At 43.5% G+C, this 22,500-nt stretch overlaps 1 protein-coding gene and 1 pseudogene across 1 annotated transcript in view; one reads left to right on the plus strand and one right to left on the minus strand.

The window, feature by feature from the left end:
- Positions 1-5,248: 5,248 nt before the first annotated feature.
- LOC124381523 (beta-1,4-galactosyltransferase 1-like) overlaps positions 5,249-22,500 on the plus strand; it is a 26,948-nt gene continuing 9,696 nt past the window's right edge. Inside the window, 1 exon segment of the mRNA XM_046843241.1 lies at positions 5,249-5,669. Coding sequence (XP_046699197.1) covers positions 5,381-5,669 — 289 coding nt within the window. The 5' untranslated portion in view covers positions 5,249-5,380.
- On the minus strand, positions 10,115-12,007 carry LOC124381522 (annotated as a pseudogene).

The raw sequence follows: 22,500 nt of genomic DNA on the forward strand, positions 1-22,500 counted from the left end.
GTACATATATATATATATATTCATCTGTAATTATATTTATAGTACATATATATATATATATATATTCATCTGTATATTGTGTTTTCAGTACATATATATTCATCTGTAATTATATTTATAGTACATATATATATATATATATATATATTCATCTGTAATTATATTTATAGTATATATATATATATTCATCTGTATATTGTGTTTTCAGTACATATATATTCATCTGTATACTACATTTATAGTACATATTCATCTTTAAATTTCTGTTTATAGTCTATATTTTATTTTATTTAACTATGTAAATTTATGTAAACACTGTATATCCTGCACTTGCTGTTATTGCACTCTGGTTAGACCCAAACTGCATTTCGTTGCCTTGTACTTGTACATGTGTAATGACAAGAAGAAGAAATAAAACCAGACAACCTTGTGTCTGTAACAGCTTCAGACTGGATCAGACATTCAGGAAAATAAATAGTTCAGTAATTTACAGAAACAGGGAGTGTGTGTGTGTGTGTGTGTGTGTGTGTGTGTGTGTGTGTGTGTGTGTGTGTGTGTGTGTGTGTGTGTGTGTGTGTGCTGAAACAGCTCTACCTGCTGCAGGTGTGTATGATGCTCCTCATGCTTTCAGAACAATACCATGTCTCTGTATACAGAAATAAAAACACACAATTCTACACACATGATGTAAAAACTTACGTTGCCGTTGCCGTACTCCTGGTTGGTGCTGTCGAAGGTCTGATTGTCCATCTTAGTCACGGTGAGGTGAATCTAATCAAATCCAATACAATGAACTCCACTCTCTCCCTCTTTTCAGCTCCTCTGCTCGCAGCTTTTAAAGATTCTGTAGGTTTACTCATGCAGACGTTTGCGTTAGGCCACGCCCCTGAAACACATCAGCTGAACATCTGTAAGCTGATCAAACACAAGAGCTCCTTGATAGAGTTCCTCTGGGATAACGAGCCTATTACAGTCAAATGTACTTTAGAAACATCAAATCCATCAATTCAATAATAATAATAACAAAAATCATGCGTGTTTATTCAGATATCAGAAGCCCCCTGACTGATCTCACTAAACCAGGGTGAGGCAGATCCAGTAGATGAAGCCGTAAGCGCAGGTTTACACTCAGGATAAAGCTGCACTCTGTGGTGAGCTACTTTACCATTCTCCTGAGTGGGCTCGTGGTCCGTGCTGTCCCAGATGTTGAAGCTGAAAATCAGCCCCATGCAGTCCACAGCTGTGAGTTTTCTGTGCAGGAGAGCAGGTACAGCATGATTGAGTCCTTGGCATTCAATACTATTTTCTGGGATGGGCCTTCACTCTCTTCACCACATGACGCACACAACACCAACCTGGTATCTGGCACTTTAACACTTCTACTTCAGCCGGTCAAGTTTGAGTTGGCCCACAGACCTGGTCTGAGTCAGGCGATGGCAGAACCTTCACCTTCAGAAGCTGGAGGATTTGGTTGCTAAGGATCACGCCTGTGTGTTCTCAGGTTCGCTTCCAGACATTTGGCCTTTGCCTCCTTCTTTCCATCTTTCAGAATAAATAAACAGCAATAAAAACAAATATCATTTATATCCATTTTATATTATTTTATTTATACAAATCCTGTTATCAGTTCTTTTATATATTTACTTTTAATTTTATATTAATTTTATATAAACTTTGATGAAGGTTAAAAAATAAAAGGTAAAAAAGAAGATATGAAAGGTCAGTGGACCTTCTTCTTCTTCTCATTCCTTCACCATGGCCACCTCACTGCGACTGCTGTTCTTATTTCATAACATACTTTTTCTTTAACATTCTGAAAGTCAGCTGCTGTGCACATTGTCACCGTTCAGTCGATCAGCTCGAGTGAAAGTGTCACTCATCGTGTTCCGGCGCTCGCAATGTTTTAAACTCAAACAAATAATAATCCATCTTTAATCAGCACTGACACGAACCGCCAGAATTAGGCTCTGTTTAATTTAATAATATTTTATAATTAATTACTGCATCGCGAGCTGCGCTTTCTGTGTGTCCCTGTTTAGCATTTCGCTTAGCAGCCCTGAGGAATGCATTCGTTTTACTGCCTTCAGGTTAGTCTGCAGAAAAGTTGGATTTTGTTCATCACTTTACACAGACTGTTGATGCCTTCAGATTGTGGGGACCCAAATTTAAACACTGATATTAACTGGTTCCACTTTAGATGAGTAACATTTATTTTATATCCAATGGATGAAGGGCTTAGTCTTACACTGCCTGTCTTCATTGGTCAAGTAGTGTATAGTGTGGTTACGGTTTTGGAGACCCCACCTCAAGCCCTGAGGACCTAATCACCTGCTCTGCCAATAGCTAGTGCTGGCCCTGTTTGTGGGATGGAAATGCCAACTGAGAGAGAGAGAGAGAGAGAGAGAGAGAGAGAGAGAGAGAGAGAGAGAGATTAATGTGGAAAAATAAAGCCAAGTCTTTTTGTGGTAACCCGTCATCTGCCTTCCATCACCTCTTCTTTAAACCACCAAACTCTCTACAAACACTTATCATTTATTCCTTCTTTATTATTACTTTGTTTACTGTGTTGCTCAGTGTCATTAATGGTTGCAGTTTCACATATCGGCCACACGATGTTGCCATTTATCATCATAAGCTTTAATCTTCTGCCCTATTATTCATCCACATTCAGTAAGAACTTCATCCACATTCTGGTGTCATGGTGGAGCAGTACATATTGCTTTTGCCTCACAGTTCCAAGTTCCTGTCTGTTTAGAGTTTCTTATATTCCCTAGTTGGGTTTCCTCAGGGTTCTCCAGTTTCCTCCCACCTCCTGAACACCTGGACTAGTTGGATTACTGATGGACTTCTCACCTCACACCCAGCGTTCCTGGGATAGACCCATGACCCTGGCACTTTTTAGCAGTTTCACCATTGTGGGGAGAAGAGCAATAAGCAAAGATAGACAGTGCGAAAAAAACTCAGATGTTTCAGATATTCACCTTCAGAAGTTGCTGAATAAGTACTTTCTTTGTTGTTACAGATTCAGTGTGACTGTTGGTTCCATATGCAGTGTGTTCAGGACCCTGGTCCTATCAAGTTCTCCAGCTGTGCAGCGTGCAATTTTAATCTTCTCCTCCCGTCACCTGATTATTATTATTTCAGTATTATTTGTAAGATTAAAGTTACTGTTAAAACAAATAAGTTGTAAAAATGTGTCTTTTTGTGATAAACATTTTTATTATAAAACTTTCATTGATTTATTTATATTATTAAATGTATATTACATTATACAGTAGTATTTTAATTTTTTCCCTTTGTGGTTAAAATAATTGGGTACATTCTTGAGACATGTGAGGACACATGAAATTATCAGACTGGTGTGTCAAGAAACATCAACCACATCACAGTCGAGTAATTATTCTAATGTCTGAGTGGAGAACATTAAAGTCATTCTGTGTAAAAGCAGACTGTTCTCCAAACGTGTTGAAGGGAACTTGCACGGCGCCAGGTGTCTTCTCGCAGTGGGTAATGAACAGTGGTCGCAGATGTTTGAATTTAAACTGTTTGCGTAGTGAACTTCTCTGGACGTTCAATTTTAAGCTGCATTTTTAGCAACAGCGCCCACTAGGGCCACAAAATGGGATGGTCACAGAATCTAGTGTAATACCGAAACCTTTCTATTGTTTGTAAAGACTCTGAAATAAGGAGCTCAGATGTTGTGAAATGTCGTGGAATGATGTTGTGGAATGATGTTGTGGAATGATGTTGTGGAATGATGTTGTGGAATGAAGGTAAAATTTAAAAATCCGAATCCCACCCAGGCTTAGTCTCTGCACCTGCCCTATTTCGCCATGAACAAAGGTTCAGACACACACTATATTGCCAAACGTATTTGCTCATCTGCCTTCACATGCACATAAACCTTTCCTTTATTTATATAGAAGGACAATGTTTGAATGCTAATCGATGGTTATACAACAGGCCAAGTGAACAAATCCAAAATCAGTTGTTCCCTTTTACAACACTTAAATGCAAAAAGTAAAAAATGCATAAAACCTTAAAAATACTCACTGGTAACACATTTGCTTGTACATAAACAGTGAAACTACATGTACACTACAGACTGTACCTACTTACTCATTTCTTTTTCACACACTTGTACTTAGATGCATTTCTTGTAGCCCCCCAGCCTGATGAACGACGGGTCACAACTGTTTTAGCAGCAAAAGTGGACCAACACAATATTAGGCAGGTGGTCATAATGTTATGGCTGATCAGTGTATATTTACTCACATGTGCATATTAATTACACTTTAACTACAGTCACCAATAAAAATGGAAAAAATAAAAGATGAATCTGGACCAGCCTTCTTCTAATTATTATTCATTATTAATTAACAGCTCGCTGTGATTCTGTTTTATTTACACACTTTTTCTTTGGTAGTTGGAAAGTCAGCTCCTGACACTGTCACTGTACAGTCAATCAGCTCGGAAATAATGATCCATGTTGAAATGGCGCTGACGTGAAGCAGCAGATTATAAGAGAGACACAATGACAGCTTACAACGCTGCATCACGAGCTGCACTGTTTAAGCAAAAAGTTTTTTGAAGAAAACCATGAACATAGCTAAATAAAGCCAGTCTTTTAGTTGAAAACCTGTTATCTGCCTCCCATTTCCTCTTCCCTGAGCTACCAAAATCTCCACAAACACTGATCATGCATTCTGAATTTATTAAATCCTTTATATTGTATACACGGCTGATTCTAGACTTTTTGGCACCCTAGGTAAGATTGCTATTTTTAAAGTGCTGATTTTATAAACTGTCGTAACTGCTGAGTTGCTGTGTCAGTAGTGCCTGCAGTTCCACAAATCTGCCACACGGTGTCGCGATTTATAATCGCAAACTTTAAACTTCGTCCACAATCAGTAAAAACGTTATCCACATTTTGGTGTCATAGTGGAACAATAAATAATGCATTCTTCTCATAGTTCCTGTCTGTCCTCTGTGGTTTTACTCGGGACCTCCCAGTTTCCTCCCACCTTCTGAACACCTGGACTAGGTGGATTAGTGATGAGCTGCTCACCTCACAGGTTTTTCTGGGATGCACTCATTAATCCTAAACCTAAATAAAACTAATAATTAAAGATAAACAAACATGTTGAACTTTGAACAGACACACAAAAATGCAAACTCACACACCCTCTCACTTTCTTTTCAATGCTGTAAATAAAACAGATTGAGGGAGTGAGAGGCAGGTGGGTGTGATCAGGGGTGGAGTGTTACAAGAGGCCAATTGAAATTATTCAGTGTATGTCATTGAGCATTGACGATAAAACATTGTTTTATTGTTTTACTTTTTAGATCCTTTTTTTTCTCTGCTCGGGAAATAGTGCTGATGGAGGAGCGATTCTGTAATTTCAAGGTGTTATGGCGCATGTTTATTGTGGTGATGGCAGTGGGACTCGTCTTTCTGATCCTTATCTGCTACGGGAGCTTCGATTTGTCTATGAATTTCATGAAGTCGGAGAGGAAGCAGCAGCAGCAGCAGCACATGATCACCCCTGCCCTGGAGAAGCACTCGCTCAGCAGCAACCTATCAGATGTTCCATTCGCTACAGAAGTGATCACTGAGATCGTCACAAATCAAAGTCTGGAGATCTGTCCTGAGAATCCTCCTCAATTAAGTACTACACTCATCTATCTATCTATCTATCTATCTATCTATCTATCTATCTATCTATCTATCTATCTATCTATCTATCTGTCTGTCTGTCTGTCTGTCTGTCTGTCTGTCTGTCTGTCTGTCTGTCTGTCTGTCTGTTCAATTACACTGAGATATAATAAGTAAATGATATTTATATCTCTGAGTGTAATAGAATTTCAGGTGCTTTACTGGCAGGATAAAGGAGTGTTTTTGCCAAGTTTTGTTTAGCAGGTACAAAGGGAAGGGAAGAGTGTAAGAGAGAAATAAAAAATAGGAAAGTGTGTGATGTACATTAAATGAAGAAGAATATAATTGTGTACAGAAATTCTAAAGGAAGGTACAATGAAAATTTCCAAACTAAAAAGTAATAAAGAAATAAATAATTGTAATGAAACACAGAGACAGATCATTGAGTGTGTGTGTGTGCGTGTGTGTGCATGTGTGCGTGTGTGTGTGTGTGTGTGTGTGTGTGTGTGTGTGTGTGTGTGTGTGTGTGCGTGTGTGCGTGTGTGTGTGCACGCGATTGTGAGCGTTGAATAGTACCATGTGTTTTCAGTGCTGTGTTTGTGTAAGGGTTTGTGTATGTCTCCTGGATGGTGCTTTGTGTGTTTAGGACAAACAGTACTGCATTGTGTTGGTGTGTTGGGGATCAGTAGGTGTTGGTGTGTTGGGGATCAGTAAGTGTTGGTGTGTTGGGGATCAGTAGGTGTTGGTGTGGTGGGGTCAGTAGGTGTTGGTGTGGTGGAGATCAGTAAGTGTTGGTGTGGTGGAGATCAGTAGGTGTTGGTGTGGTGTGGTGGGGATTGGTAGGTGTTGGTGTGGTGGAGATCAGTAAGTGTTGGTGTGGTGGAGATCAGTAAGTGTTGGTGTGATGTGGTGTGGTGGGGATCAGTAAGTATTGGTGTGTTGGTTGTTGTGGTGGAGATCAGCACGTGTTGGTGTATGGGGATCAGTAGATGTTGGTGTGGTGTGATGGGGATCAGTAAGTATTGGTGTGGTGGGGATCAGTAGGTGTTGATGTAGTGTGGGTCAGTAGGTGTTGATCTAGTAAGAGTCAGTAGGTGTTGGTGTGCTGGGGATTGGTAGGTGTTGGTGGTGGGGATCATTAGCTGTTGTTGTGGTGGGGATCAGTAAGTGTTGGTGTCTGGGGATCAGTAGATGTTGGTGGTGTGTTGGGGATTAATACGTATTGGTGTGGTGGGGGTCAGTAGGTGTTGATGTAGTGGGGTCAGTAGGTGTTGTAGTGTGGGTCAGTAGGTGTTGATCTAGTAAGAGTCAGTAGGTGTTGGTGTGGTGGGGATTGGTAGGTGTTGGTGTGGTGGGGATCATTAGCTGTTGTTGTGGTGGGGATCATTAAGTGTTGGTGTCTGGGGATCAGTAGATGTTGGTGTGGTGTGTTGGGGATTAATATGTATTAGTGTGGTGGGGGCAGTAGGTGTTGGTGTGTGGTGGGGATCAGTAAGTATTGGTGTGGTTGGGGTCAGTAGGTGTTGATGTAGTGGGGTCAGTAGGTGTTGGGGGTCAGTATGTTGGTGTGGTGGGAATCAGTAGCTGTTGTTGTGGTGGAGATTAGTAAGTGTTGGTGTTTGTGGATCAGTAGATGTTGGTGTGGTGTGGTGGGGATTAGTAAGTTTTGGTGTGTGGGTCAGTAGGTGTTGATGTGGTGGGGGTCAGTAGGTGTTGTGGTGGGGATGAGAAGCTGTTGGTGTGGTGGGGATCAGCACGTATTGGTGTGGTGGGGGTCAGTAGGTGTTGATGTAGTGGGGTCAGTAGGTGTTGGTGTGGTGGGAATCAGTACTTGTTGGTGTGGTGGGGATCGGTAGGTGTTGGTTTTGTGGGGATCGGTAGGTGTTGGTGTGGATCAGTAGGAGTTGCTGTGGTGGGGGTCAGTAAGTGTTGGTGTGGTGAAGATCAGTAGGTGTTGGTGTGGTGGGGGTCAGTAAGTGTTGGTGTGGTGGAGATCAGTAGGTGTTGGTGTGGTGGGAATCAGTAAGTGTTGGTGTGGTGAGATCAGTAGGTGTTGGTGTGGTGGGGGTCAGTAAGTGTTGGTGTGGTGGAGATCAGTAGGTGTTGGTGTGGTGGGGGTCAGTAGGTGTTGGTGTGGTGGGGGTCAGTAGGTGTTGGTGTGGTGGGGTTAGTAGGTGTTGGTGTGGTGGAGATCAGTAGGTGTTGGTGTGGTGGGGATCAGTAAGTGTTGGTGTGGTGGAGATCAGTAAGTGTTGGTGTGGTGGAGATCAGGTGTTGGTGTGGTGGGGGTCAGTAGGTGTTGGTGGTGGGGATCAGTAAGTGTTGGTGTGGTGGAGATCAGTAGGTGTTGGTGTGGTGTGGTGGGGATCAGTAAATATTGGTGTGGTGGGGGTCAGTAGGTGTTGATGTAGTGGGGTCAGTAGGTGTTGTAGTGTGGGTCAGTAGGTGTTGATCTAGTAAGAGTCAGTAGGTGTTGGTGTGGTGGGGATTGGTAGGTGTTGGTGGTGGGGATCATTAGCTGTTGTTGTGGTGAGGATCATTAAGTGTTGGTGTCTGGGGATCAGTAGATGTTGGTGTGGTGTGTTGGGGATTAATATGTATTAGTGTGGTGGGGGCAGTAGGTGTTGGTGTGGTGGGGATCAGTAAGTATTGGTGTGGTTGGGGTCAGTAGGTGTTGATGTAGTGGGGTCAGTAGGTGTTGGGGGTCAGTATGTGTTGGTGTGGTGGGAATCGGTAGCTGTTGTTGTGGTGGAGATTAGTAAGTGTTGGTGTTTGTGGATCAGTAGATGTTGGTGTGGTGTGGTGGGGATTAGTAAGTTTTGGTGTGTGTGGGTCAGTAGGTGTTGATGTAGTGTGGATCAGTAGGTGTTGTGGTGGGGATCATTAGCTGTTGTTGTGGTGGGGATCAGTACGTATTGGTGTGGTGGGGGTCAGTAGGTGTTGATGTAGTGGGGGTCAGTAGGTGTTGGTGTGGTGGGAATCAGTAGTTGTTGGTGTGGTGGGGATCGGTAGGTGTTGGTTTTGTGGGGATCGGTAGGTGTTGGTGTGGTGTAAGGCGGGGAACCACCCACTGGTCCAACGGCGGTTTCCAGAGGCGCATGGCGATTCTCGCGTTCTAATCTTTCCTTTCACATTAGATAATAAGATTTGGATTAATGTATTGCTTCATTTTTGTTATTGACCTCTTATCTGACTCCATTTAGATAAAACATAATAAATATTTGCATAGGTTGTTATTTTACTAATAGTATAATTTTGATGGATGTTTGTCTAGTTATTCTGATTAAGCTCTGGCATTACACTCATTCATTCGGTTCACACAGTCGCACAAGATCCTAGTATGGGCCCTATAATTAATATACTGGTCAACGGTCATCCGTAACGGGAATCAGTATTGGTCGCTGGTTGGACTATATGCTTAAGTGGCCGCTCTCTGCGTGCTCAACTTTAAACATACTTTATTTAGTCCCCTTAGAGGTGACACTTAATTATTACAATAATTATTTCTAACCACAGATAATGAATAGAATAATATTGAAATAATCAGAGGTTGAGGCTGACCCTATTTAGAGTGATTAGAAATGTTACTCTAAACGGAAATACATATTGTTAGCCTCCACGCTTCTAAGTACACTTAAACTAACGCCAAGTGCTAGTCGTATCTCTAAAATCCTCAGTTGATGTATTATTCACTATCTAACTGGGATTTAGGCCGATCCTAGCCTGATTTTCAGTCCTTACGGTAACTGCGGATGCAACGTTATTACTTGCAGTGTCAATATTTACCGAGTAACACAGAATAAAATCAAACATAATTTATTAACCAGGTAAGAAAATCACAATTCAAAGCCAATTTATAGTGCAATTAAATATAACACAAATACAAACCAATAGTATTTACATTTAAACGAGAAATATAAACACTTTCATACCTGGTAAAGACGACACACTGCGTGTGGGATATCTGTTTACAGATTCCTGAATTGTTGGTCAGTTCTCCTTAAATACCCAGATAGAGTAAGCATTATGTAAACATTATTTAGCAATGGAAGTTTGCATTGATTGGTTCTTACAGACCTGTGGGAGGCACCTCGCCTGTATACATCTGTAGTGGGCACGCCTTGTATAGAGTTATGTTTTCTTTAACTTTATTAAAACCTTTTTATTATTTGTTCTATTGCTGTGGGAATGGGACCTGTGTACCAGTCGCGATAAACCTTTGTAAAGAAATTAAACATGAACATTTTCCGACGTTATTTACATGTGATATGACCTTTCTTACACATAATCATCTGGTGTGCTGTAGAATGTCCTGTGTTGAGGATGTAACAGGAAAAGGAGGGGAAGAGGGGTCAGACACTTGTCTGCAGATCCACCATTTGTATGGAGATGTGGTGGTCAAGACCAAGGGTAGCTCTCCGGGAGCCTACTGTATTCCAGGAAATGTTCTGGTTCTCGAGAGGGATGTTGCGGGGTCTTGGTCCCCTGCCGTGAGTCCTGGAGGAAACGTGTTGTGTCATAAAGAGTTCTTTTGATGTCCTTGTTGCTTCGGGCATCTACAGGGCCCACATCCTGGCCCACACCCTGCCCTCTCGGGCATCCATGCTGTGTTCTCGGGGAGGGCCGCCCTTTTGGTCAGGATCAATCAAAAAGTCTTACAGTTTCCCCACTTGGCCCCGTGGGCGAATTTGAATAGGGTACCTGCGGGGTCAGACAAAGCAATTTATTTATTTATTTATTTATTTTTTAGAGTCTTTGGAACACGGGTATCTGCAGTGGGCTGAGGGCAAGGGCAGCGTGTGTGGATTCTTGTGTACATCGTATGAGGTGTCTGAAGTAACAGCACTGGTACATGGTGAAGGTGAAGATCAGGGCACTGCCAATGGCACATCCCCGGAACATCCAGTCCCACCAGGTGTAGGTGTACTGTGCTGACCGAGTGGATGAACTGGATAAAAGTTGTGCCGTCTTTCGTGCCAGGTTGGTTTCAACCTGTGCTTGGTTTAGGTGGTATTCAGTTTGCAGGATCAGTCTTTGTGTCAGGTCCATCGCGTCAACCACAGCTTGGGTGCCTTGCTCATAGAAAGTGTCATCCCACCATGGTGAGGTCTCTGTGTCCAGTGGCATTCTTCCTAAAATGTTGACTTGGCCCATTGAAAGTCCTCTGTCACTTCCAAACAGAACGAGTGATTAGCAGAGCAGGTCAGTCCTCCGTAGGTAAAGGAATTCATTTCACTGACAACGCACCACTGTGTGTGAGACACCTGGACAACATCAGAATAACCATGCAGTGACTGAACATTAATAAGTTTGGTGTTGTTGGGAGAGAAAGGTTGCAAAGTGTTACATGTACAGATAACATAATTGTGTGTTTCATGGCAACATGTGCGACTGGTAAACAAGGTCTCAGTACCCTTTTGTGTCATGTATCCAGTGAGGTGATCCCATTTAATTACCTGATCCTTCACTACCACGCCAATCGAGCGTATGGTAGTGGAATTTGGAAAACCTGATCTGGGTGTATCAAAGGAAAACTGACGAAAAATCCAATACATCCATTACATTCATTTCCTGTAAACATCATTATGGTGGATAGTAACTCAGAATATCTTACATTTTCATTTTCCTGATTCATACCACCTATGTAGATCTAAGATGTCTATGAGGTCATTCAAAACATGTCTAGGCGTTTTGTACAGGCGAAGATCTAGGATTTCTTGTCTAGCAGCAGTGAATAGATCTTGTGCATATGTCCTACAGGCTAAGTCACGTTCAATGGTACGGGTTTGATTGAATAATGTGTGGCTGATCGCAAGAAGCGCCTGCGCTTCGGATCGAACCGCTTTTATGATATTTTCATTGCTATTTGTGATATGTTGAAAACCAGTGGCCACCTGGTTCGCAAACCATGTTGAGAATTGTGATTGTTTGGTAATTTTGTAGTTGTTAGCAATGGAATTAACTGAGCCGAAGAGACCTGCTATGTTTCCGAGCAGGTCTCGTTTTGAGCGTGCAGGTGAGATTTGCACGGCAAGTCTGTTTTTGTAGTCATAAATTAAATCATCGATTCGTGACTGTAGCCATGCATAGGTCTTATCATTGTAATCACAGTGATTGATATAAGCAGATAGGATGTTGGAAATATTGTATGATACATGTGTCATCACTAGATTCACATCATGAAATAATGTCTTGTTAATATTCCCTTTAATCAGTCCACCAGGAGGAATAGGATATAGTTTTGGACATTCCTTTGGTTTGCTATATCCACAAGTGGTTAAATTAAAACAATGTTTCATTATCCATGAGCAATTCTGTGGCCCGGTGTAATTATCTGGGTCATTGACACATTTTCCCATAATACATGCCTTCTCTCCGGCTAGTCCAGACAAAGGCTTCAGGTTGATTGTTATGAGGTACATATGAAGTTATATCAAATTTATATTCGGTATAACTCATATGCGTAGTGTTGATTGTTTCAGTGTGTGTACACCTATATATTGCGGGTTCTAAATTTTTGGTTAAATAACAGATTTTAGGATCTAATCCATTGTTGATTTTTTCATAGAGAGTGCGCATACTCCCAATTTTTGCTCCTGGTTCTGCTTTAAGTTGATACCAGGCCGTTATGTTGTGAAAAGATGTGCGTGCGGTGTGTCACCTGAAATGTTTACTATAGGGAGATGGTCGGAGCCTACTTTACAGCAAATTTTAGTTGCGCAATTTGGTTCCGGTACTACTCCGGGAGGCCACGTGACTAGTTCTCTGGTTGAAAGTGTACTGAAAAATGTGGATGACCTCTTAGTGTATTTCCATACCCATCTCCCACATTCCAGTGTGTGTGTGAGTGAAACCCTTTGACCCAGCTTGATGCAAGTGGGTCCAGAAACTTTCCTCTCGTCCGGTCTCCATGGAATTGCTGCAGTCAACCTAGGAGATGAAACAGAGAAACTTTAATAATTATTGATTAGCAGAACCTTTGAAGATTTTGCACTGGGACATGTGGTACCATTTCAACTTCCCCTTGACACTTATGGCCACACAGCTATTGCATAAAGCTTTTATCTCATGTGGTCCATGCCATCTGGGTGTGAATGGACCCTGTTTTATAAACACCCGAATCATGATCATGTCACCCTCGGTAAATTTGATCTCAGAAGTTGGGTTAAATTGTGCATCATTCATTAGGTCAGACTGTTGCTGTTTTAAGGTGGTTTGTGTTTGTAACACTGCCAGTCTTTGTTGTAATTGTGTTAGTACAGTCTGTTGTTTTGCAAGCACAAGGGGTCCCAGATCTGCTGGGGTGATTTCTGGGTCTATGGGTAGTTTCATGACTCTGCCTGTCATGAGTTCAAACGGGCTGATGCCTGTGGCTTTGGATGGGGTTGCTCGCAAGACTGTCAGAACTGTTGGCAGTGCATCAGTCCACCTGTTTTGATGTTGCATTATTTGTTTGGAGATGCTTTCTTTTATCGAACGATTTGCCCGTTCCACCATACCTGAGCTTTGCGGCCTGTAGGAACGTGAAATCTTTGTTTGATATGTAGCATTTCACATATGTGTTTCATTATCTGACCTGTGAAGTGTGTTCCTTGGTCAGACTCGATCTGAGTTGGTGTTCCCCAGATTGGCAGGATTTGATTTGCCATTACTCGTGCCACGGTGCGTGCGCTGTTGTCGCGAGTTGGAATTGCGTCTACCCATTTAGAGAATTTATCAATTATGACGAGACAATAGCGATATCCCCTTGGCAGTGGGTAATGGACCAATAAAATCTAGCTGTAAGAATTCCCATGGTCCTTTGGGTGGTTCTGGGCGACACAAGTTTGTACGTCCAGTTCTACCCTGGTTGATGGTGGCACATATGAGACATGTGTTGCACCATCTCTCAATGTCTGATGCCATTTTGGCCACCAGAAGTTTTTCTGTATCAGCTGTTGTGTTTTGGGAGCTGATACATGTGCATAATCATGGTATAATTTAATCACTGGTTTCTGGAGGGCCTCTGGAATGATGTATTTCCCATCTCTGAGTTTATATTTTGATTTTGTTTCCAGTTTATGGCCCGCGGCAGAATACCAGGATACGTTTTAATTATTGCTCTATGTGAGATTTAGTCCCTATTCTTTTAACAGAACAAGGGTGTTTTTTTTTTTTAGCTTTGACGTGGCTGTTTCTATGAGTTCCTCCTCTATACTGCTTCTATAATGTCCCTGAGAATCCATGTTTCCTCTAAATTCTTATGCCCCACCGGATTTCTACGGTCTCCGGTCTAACAATGGGCATACCGGCCCGTTCTAATTTATGTGTCTATATTGGGTGTGCAAAACTTTCCCTCAACACTTCTAATAGGCAAAAAGGAACGAACTTACCATAGCAGCTGTAGGCAGGGAAGGAGAAGATCAAACCTCATATCTTCTGTGGGAATCCAAACTGAGTAGTCGTGTCGGAAAGATGTCACTCGCCTGTGCAGGTAGAGAGATCACGTCGGGGTCACCAACTTTGTAAGGCGGGAACCACCCACTGGTCCAACGACGGTTTCCAGAGGCGTGGCGAAGGATTCTCGCGTTCTAATCTTTCCTTTCACATTAGATAATAAGATTTGGATTAATGTATTGCTTCATTTTTGTTATTGACCTCTTATCTGACTCCATTTAGATAAAACATAATAAATATTTGCATAGGTTGTTATTTTACTAATAGTATAATTTTGATGGATGTTTGTCTAGTTATTCTGATTAAGCTCTGGCATTACACTCGTTCATTCGGTTCACACAGTCGCACAAGATCCTAGTATGGGCCCTATAATTAATATACTGGTCAACGGTCATAAGCGAATCAGTATTGGTCGCTGCCAGAGGTTGGACTATATGCTTGCGGCCGCTCTCTGCGTGCTCAACTTTAAACATACTTTATTTAGTCCCCTTAGAGGTGACACTTAATTATTACAATAATTATTTCTAACCACAGATAATGAATAGAATAATATTGAAATAATCAGAGGTTGAGGCTGACCCTATTTAGAGTGATTAGAAATGTTACTCTAAACGGAAATACATATTGTTAGCCTCCACGCTTCTAAGTACACTTAAACTAACGCCAAGTGCTAGTCGTATCTCTAAAATCCTCAGTTGATGTATTATTCACTATCTAACTGGGATTTAGGCCGATCCTAGCCTGATTTCCAGTCCTTACGGTAACTGCGGATGCAACGTTATTACTTGCAGTGTCAACATTTACCGAGCAACACAGAATAAAATCAAACATAACAATTTATTAACCAGGTAAGAAAATCACAATTCAAAGCCAATTTATAGTTCAATTAAATATAACACAAATACAAGCCAATAGTATTTACATTTAAACAAGAAATATAAACACTTTCATACCTGGTAAAGACGACACACTGCGTGTGGGATATCTGTTTACAGATTCCCTGAATTGTTGGTCAGTTCTCCTTAAATACCCAGATAGAGTAAGCATTATGTAAACATTATTTAGTCATGGAAGTTTGCATTGATTGGTTCTTACAGACCTGTGGGAGGCACCTCGCCTGTATACATCTGTAGTGGGGCACGCCCCTTGTATAGAGTTATGTTTTCTTTAACTTTATTAAAACCTTTTTTTATTATTTGTTCTATTGCTGTGGGAATGGGACCTGTGTACCAGTCGCGATAAACCTTTGTAAAGAAATGAAACATGAACATTTTCTGTCGTTATTTACATGTGATATGACCTTTCTTACACATAATCATCTGGTGTGCTGTAGAATGTCCTGTGTTGAGGATGTAACAGGAAAAGGAGGGAAGAGGGTCAGACACTTGTCTGCAGATCCACCATTTGTATGGAGATGTGGTGGTCAAGACCAAGGGTAGCTCTCCGGGAGCCTACTGTATTCCAGATAATGTTCTGGTTCTCGAGAGGGATGTTGCAGGGTCTTGGTCCCCTGCCGTGAGTCCTGGAGGAAACGTGTTGTGTCATAAAGAATTCTTTTGATGTCCTTGTTGCTTCAGGCATCTACAGGGCCCACATCCTGGCCCACACCCTGCCCTCTCGGGCATCCATGCTGTGTTCTCGGGGAGGGCCGCCTTTTGTTCAGGATCAATCAAAAGTCTTACAGTGGATCAGTAGGAATTGCTGTGGTGGGGATCAGTAAGTGTTGGTGTGGTGGAGATCAGTAGGTGTTGGTGTGGGGGTCAGTAAGTGTTGGTGTGGTGGAGATCAGTAGGTGTTGGTGTGGTGGGGATCAAGTGTTGGTGTGGTGGAGATCAGTAGGTGTTGGTGTGGTGGGGATCAGTAAGTGTTGGTGTGGTGGAGATCAGTAGGTGTTGGTGTGGTGGGGGTCTGTAAGTGTTGGTGTGGTGGAGATCAGTAGGTGTTGGTGTGGTGGGGTCAGTAGGTGTTGGTGTGGTGGGAGTCAGTAGGTGTGGTGGGGATCAGTAGGTGTTGAAGTGGTGGCGGTCAGTAGGTGTTAGTGTGGTCGGGATCAGTAAGTGTTGGTGTGGTGGAGATCAGTAGGTGTTGGTGTGGTGGGGTCAGTAGGTGTTGGTGTGTGGGGATCAGTAAGTGTTGGTGTGGTGGAGATCAGTAGGTGTTGGTGTGGTGGGGATCAGTAAGTGTTGGTGTGGTGGAGATCAGTAGGTGTTGGTGTGGTGGGGATCAGTAAGTGTTGGTGTGGTGGAGATCAGTAGGTGTTGGTGTGGTGGGGGTCTGTAAGTGTTGGTGGTGGAGATCAGTAGGTGTTGGTGTGGTGGGGTCAGTAGGTGTTGGTGTGGTGGGAGTCAGTAGGTGTGGTGGGGATCAGTAGGTGTTGAAGTGGTGGCGGTCAGTAGGTGTTAGTGTGGTCGGGATCAGTAAGTGTTGGTGTGGTGGAGATCAGTAGGTGTTGGTGTGGTGGGGGTCAGTAGGTGTTGGTGTGTGGTGGGGGTCAGTAAGTGTTGGTGTGGTGGAGATCACTAGGTGTTGGTGTGGTGGGGGTCAGTAAGTGTTGGTGTGGTGGAGATCAGTGGGTGTTGGTGTGGTGGGGGTCAGTAGGTGTTGGTGTGGTGGGAGTCAGTAGGTGTTGGTGTGGGGATCAGTAGGTGTTGGTGTGGGGGGTCAGTAGGTGTTGGTGTGGTGGGGGTCAGTAAGTGTTGGTGTGGTGGAGATCAGTAGGTGTTGGTGTGGTCAGGGTCAGTAAGTGTTGGTGTGGTGGAGATCAGTAGGTGTTGGTGTGGTGGGGTCAGTAGGTGTTGGTGTGGTGGGGTCAGTAGGTGTTGGTGTGGTGGGGATCAGTAGGTGTTGGTGGTGGGGGTCAGGTGTTGGTGTGTGGAGATCAGTAGGTGTTGGTGTGGTGGGGATCAGTAAGTGTTGGTGTGTGGGGATCAGTAGATGTTGGTGTGGTGTGGTGGGGATCAGTAGGTGTTGCTGTGGTGGAGATGAGTAAATGTTGGTGTTGTAGAGATCAGTAAGTGTTGGTGTGGTGTGGTGTGGTGGGGATCAGTAAGTATTGGTGTTTTAGTTGTTGTGGTGGAGATCAGTGCGTGTTGGTGTATGGGGATCAGTAGATGTTGGTGTGGTGTGATGGGGATCAGTAAGTATTGGTGTGGTGGGGTCAGTAGGTGTTGATGTAGTGAGGGTCAGTAGATGTTGGTGTGGTGGGGGTCAGTAGGTGTTGGTGTGGTGGGGGTCAGTAAGTGTTGGTGTGGTGGAGATCAGTAGGTGTTGGTGTGGTCAGGGTCAGTAAGTGTTGGTGTGGTGGAGATCAGTAGGTGTTGGTGTGGTGGGGTCAGTAGGTGTTGGTGTGGTGGGGTCAGTAGGTGTTGGTGTGGTGGGGATCAGTAGGTGTTGGTGTGGGGGGTCAGTAGGTGTTGGTGTGGTGGAGATCAGTAGGTGTTGGTGTGGTGGGGATCAGTAAGTGTTGGTGTGTGGGGATCAGTAGATGTTGGTGTGGTGTGGTGGGGATCAGTAGGTGTTGCTGTGGTGGAGATGAGTAAATGTTGGTGTTGTAGAGATCAGTAAGTGTTGGTGTGGTGTGGTGTGGTGGGGATCAGTAAGTATTGGTGTTTTAGTTGTTGTGGTGGAGATCAGTACGTGTTGGTGTATGGGGATCAGTAGATGTTGGTGTGGTGTGGTGGTGGGGATCAGTAAGTATTGGTGTGGTGGGGTCAGTAGGTGTTGATGTAGTGAGGTCAGTAGATGTTGTAGTGGGGTCAGTAGATGTTGGTGTGGTGGGGGCCAGTAGGTGTTGGGGTCAGTAGGTGTTGGTGTGGTGGGGATCAGTAAGTGTTGGTGTGGTGGGGATCGGTAGCTGTTGTTGTGGGGATCAGTTAATGTTGGTGTGTGGAGATCAGTAGTTGTTGGTGTGGTGTGGTGGGGTTGAGAAGATGTTGGTGTGGTGGGGTTGAGTAGATGTTGGTGCAGTGGGTGTCAGTAGTTGTTGGTGTGGTGTGGATCAGTGAGTATTGGTGTGGTGGGGGTCAGTAGGTGTTGTAGTGTGGGTCAGTAGGTGTTGATTTAGTAAGAGTCAGTAGGTGTTGGTGTGGTGGGGATTGGTAGGTGTTGCTGTGGTGGAGATGAGTAAATGTTGGTGTTGTAGAGATCAGTAAGTGTTGGTGTGGTGTGGTGGTGGGGATCAGTAAGTATTGGTGTTTTAGTTGTTGTGGTGGAGATCAGTGGGTGTTGGTGTGGTGTGATGGGGATCAGTAGATGTTGGTGTGGTGTGATGGGGATCAGTAAGTATTGGTGGTGGGGGTCAGTAGGTGTTGATGTGGTGAGGGTCAGTAGATGTTGTAGTGGGGTCAGTAGGTGTTGATGTAGTAGGGGTCAGTAGGTGTTGGGGTCAGTAGTTGTTGGTGTGGTGTGGATCAGTGAGTATTGGTGTGGTGGGGGTCAGTAGGTGTTGTAGTGGGGTTCAGTAGGTGTTGAAGTAGTGGGGTCAGTAGGTGTTGGGGATCTGTAGCTGTTGTTGTGGTGGAGATCAATAAGTGTTGGTGTGTGGGGATCAGTAGATGTTGGTGTGGTGTGGTGGGGATCAGTAAGTATTGGTGTGGTGGGGGCCAGTAGGTGTTGATGTAGTGTGGGTCAGTAGGTGTTGTAGTGTGGGTCAGTAGGTGTTGATTTAGTAAGAGTCAGTAGGTTTTGGTGTGGTGGGGATTGGTAGCTGTTGCTGTGGTGGAGATGAGTAAATGTTGGTTTTGTAGAGATCAGTAAGTGTTGGTGTGATGTGGTGTGGTGGGGATCAGTAAGTATTGGTGTTTTGGTTGTTGTGGTGGAGATCAGCACGTGTTGGTGTATGGGGATCAGTAGATGTTGGTGTGGTGTGATGGGGATCAGTAAGTATTAGTGTGGTGGGGGTCAGTAGGTGTTGATGTAGTGGGGTCAGTAGATGTTGTAGTGGGGGTCAGTAGGTGTTGAAGTAGTGGGGTCAGTAGGTGTTGGGGTCAGTAGGTGTTGGTGTGGTGGGGATCAGTAAGTGTTGGTGTGGTGGGGATCGGTAGCTGTTGTTGTGGGGATCAGTTAGTGTTGGTGTGTAGAGATCAGTAGTTGTTGGTCTGGTGTGGTGGGGTTGAGAAGATGTTGGTGTGGTGGGGTTGAGTAGATGTTGGTGCAGTGGGTGTCAGTATTTGTTAGTGTGGTGTGGATCAGTGAGTATTGGTGTGGTGGGGGTCAGTAGGTGTTGTAGTGGGGTTCAGTAGGTGTTGAAGTAGTGGGGGTCAGTAGGTGTTGGGGATCTGTAGCTGTTGTTGTGGTGGAGATCAGTAAGTGTTGGTGTGTGGGGATCAGTAGATGTTGTTGTGGTGGAGATCAGTAAGTGTTGGTGTGTGGGGATCAGTAGATGTTGGTGTGGTGTGGTGGGGATCAGTAAGTATTGGTGGTGGGGGTCAGTAGGTGTTGATTTAGTGGGGTCAGTAGGTGTTGTAGTGTGGGTCAGTAGGTGTTGATTTAGTAAGAGTCAGTAGGTGTTGGTGTGGTGGGGATTGGTAGGTGTTGGTGTGGTGGGGGTCAGTATGTGTAAATGTAGTGGGGGTCAGTAGGTGTTGATGTATTGGAATTTCAGTAGGTGTTGATGTAGTGGTGATCAGCCGGTGTCAGTGTGATGGGGGTCAATAGGTATTGGTGTGACGAGGGTCAGTATGTGTTAATGTAGTGGGGTCAGTATGTATTAATGTAGTAGAGGTCAGTAGGTGTTAGTGTGGTGGGGGTCAGTAGGTGTTGGTGTGGTGGGTGTCAGTAGCTGTTGATGTAGTTGTGCTGAGTAGGTGTTTGTGTGGTGAGGATCAGCAGGTATTGGTGTGGTGGGTGTCAGAAGGTGTTGTGGTAGAGTTTAGGTGTTGGTGTCATGAACAGTAAGTGTTGATGTGGTGAGGGTCAGTAGGCATTGGTGTGGTCTGGGTCAGTAGGTGATGTGATTGGTGTCAGTAGCTTTTGGTGTGGTGGGTGCAAGTAGGTGTTGATATAGTTGGGCTGAGTAGTTGTTTTTGTGGTTGGGATCAGCAAGTGTCAGGATGATTTTAGGGTGTTATGGCACATGTTGATGGCAGTGAGACTCGTCTATCTGATCCTTATCTACTTCAGAAGCTTCCATGTGTCCATGAGCTTCATGAAGTCAGAGGGGAAGCAGCAGTAGCACATGCTCACCCCTGCCCTGGAGAAGCGCTTGCTCAGCAGCAATCTATAAGAAGTAATTACTGAGATCATCACAAATCAAAGTCTGAAAATCTGTTCTGAGACTCTTCCTCAATTAAGTACTACACATCTATCTATCTATCTATCTATCTATCTATCTATCTATCTATCTATCTATCTATCTATCTATCTATCTATCTATCTATCTATCTATCTATCTATCTATCAAACCATCTCAATCTCACCTCCCTCACTTTGTCTCAAAAACCTCCTACATGTTCTGTCCCTCTAATAAACTCATTTCTAATCCTGTCCATCACCGTCAAGTCAAGTTTATTTCTATTGCGTTTTTCACAACAGACATTGTCTCAAAGCAGCTTTACAGAAATCAACAGTGAAGGTGAATTGTGTTCATTCATCCCTGATGAGCAGCCGTGGTGACTCGGCAGCAATGTCACATATGTCACGTGGTGACTCGGCAGCAATGAGCAGCCGTGGTGACTCGGCAGCAATGCGGGAGTCACCATGCGGCAGCAAGAGTAAGAACTCTTGCTGCCGCATCCTGAACTAACTGAAACTTGTTTATTAATGATGCAGGACATCCACCTAGTAATGCATTACAATAGTCCAGTCTGGAGGTCATAAACGCATGGACGAGCTTCTCTGCATCAGATATAGACAACATCTAAGGTGAAAGAAGCTGTTTTTGTAACTTGGTTGATATGATTTTTTAAAAAAAAGTTGCTCTAAAATAACTCTCAGGTCTTTTACCGTTTAACTAGTAGTTACAGAACATCTGTCTAAATGCAGGTTGAGATGCTGGAGCTTCTGTGTACTGGTTTTTGGGCCGATGAGCAAAATCTTATCAGAATTCAATAATAGAAAGTTATGAGTCATCCAGTCTCTTATTTCTTTAACACACTCAGTTATCCGAGCTAATTGAGCTGTATCGCCTGGTTTAGATGAGATATATAGCTGGTATCATCAGCGTAACAGTGGAAGCTAATCCCATGCTTTCTAATAATATTTCTAATGGAAGCATGTACAGTATATTGTAAAAAGCAGGGGTCCTAAAACTGAACCTTGTGGCACGCCATCATTTACTAACAATAGCCTGAATAGCCCTCCATTTAAGTCTACGAAATGGTGACGATTAGACAGATAGTATTTAAACCAGCTTAATGCCTGTCCCTGAATGCCAATATAATTTTGTAAACGATCTAGGACATCTAAAGCTCTGCTACCTACAGCTCCACCGCCTGTCTTTTACTCAATGCCACTGTCTTCAATCCATACAACATCTCAGGTCTCACCACATTCCTATAAACTTTCCCTTTCACTCTCACAGATACTCTTCTATCACAAATCACTCCTGCTATCACTCTTCTCCACCCACTCCACCCTGCCTGCACTCTTTTCTTCTCTTCTCCACCCACTCCACCCTGCCTGCACTCTTTTCTTCACTTCTCTAACACACTCTCCATTACTCTGCACTGTTGACCCCAGGTACCTGAACTCCTCCACCTTCTCCACCTCTTCTCCTGCAACCGCACCTCCACTGCCCTCCCTCTCATTCACACATGTACTCTGTCTTACTCCTACTGACTTTCATTCCCCTTCTCTCCAGCATGTGCCTCCACCTCTCCAGGATCTTCTCCACCTGCTCCCTGCTCTCACCACAAATCTCAATATCTAAAAACAAAAAAATATATAAAAAAGAAAGAAATAATTGTAACGAAACACAGTGACAGATCATTCAGTGTTTCTAATATTGTGGCAGACCACAACCTATCGCTCCACTAATAAACCCCAGTCTACTAGTAGGAAGTAGAGTTTTTACTGGTAGGTAGGTTGTGCAATATTTAGTGTGTGTGTGTGTGTGTGTTTGTTTTGGGTGTGGAGCATCGGACGTGTGTGTTATTTGTAAAGATCTTAGAGATTTACCCGTGTTTTTATTGTGAGCTCTTACCACAGGTGTGTTTTTATTGTGAGGTTTTGTTTGTACAAGTTCAAGTTTATTTCTATAGTGCTGTGTACAACAGACAATGTCTCAAAGCAGCTTTACAGAATTTTGTGTGTTTATACCTGATGAGCAGCCATGGTGACTGTGGTGAAGGAAAAACTCCCTTAGATGTTATGAGAAAGAAACCTTGAGAGGTGCTCATTTGGGTGACATCAAGAGTGTGATTATAATCTTTAAACACTACAGAACACTGGAGAGTGAGAACTAACATGAG

Source organism: Silurus meridionalis, chromosome 28 (genome assembly GCF_014805685.1).
Source record: "Silurus meridionalis isolate SWU-2019-XX chromosome 28, ASM1480568v1, whole genome shotgun sequence".
In the NCBI taxonomy this organism is placed as follows: domain Eukaryota; kingdom Metazoa; phylum Chordata; class Actinopteri; order Siluriformes; family Siluridae; genus Silurus; species Silurus meridionalis.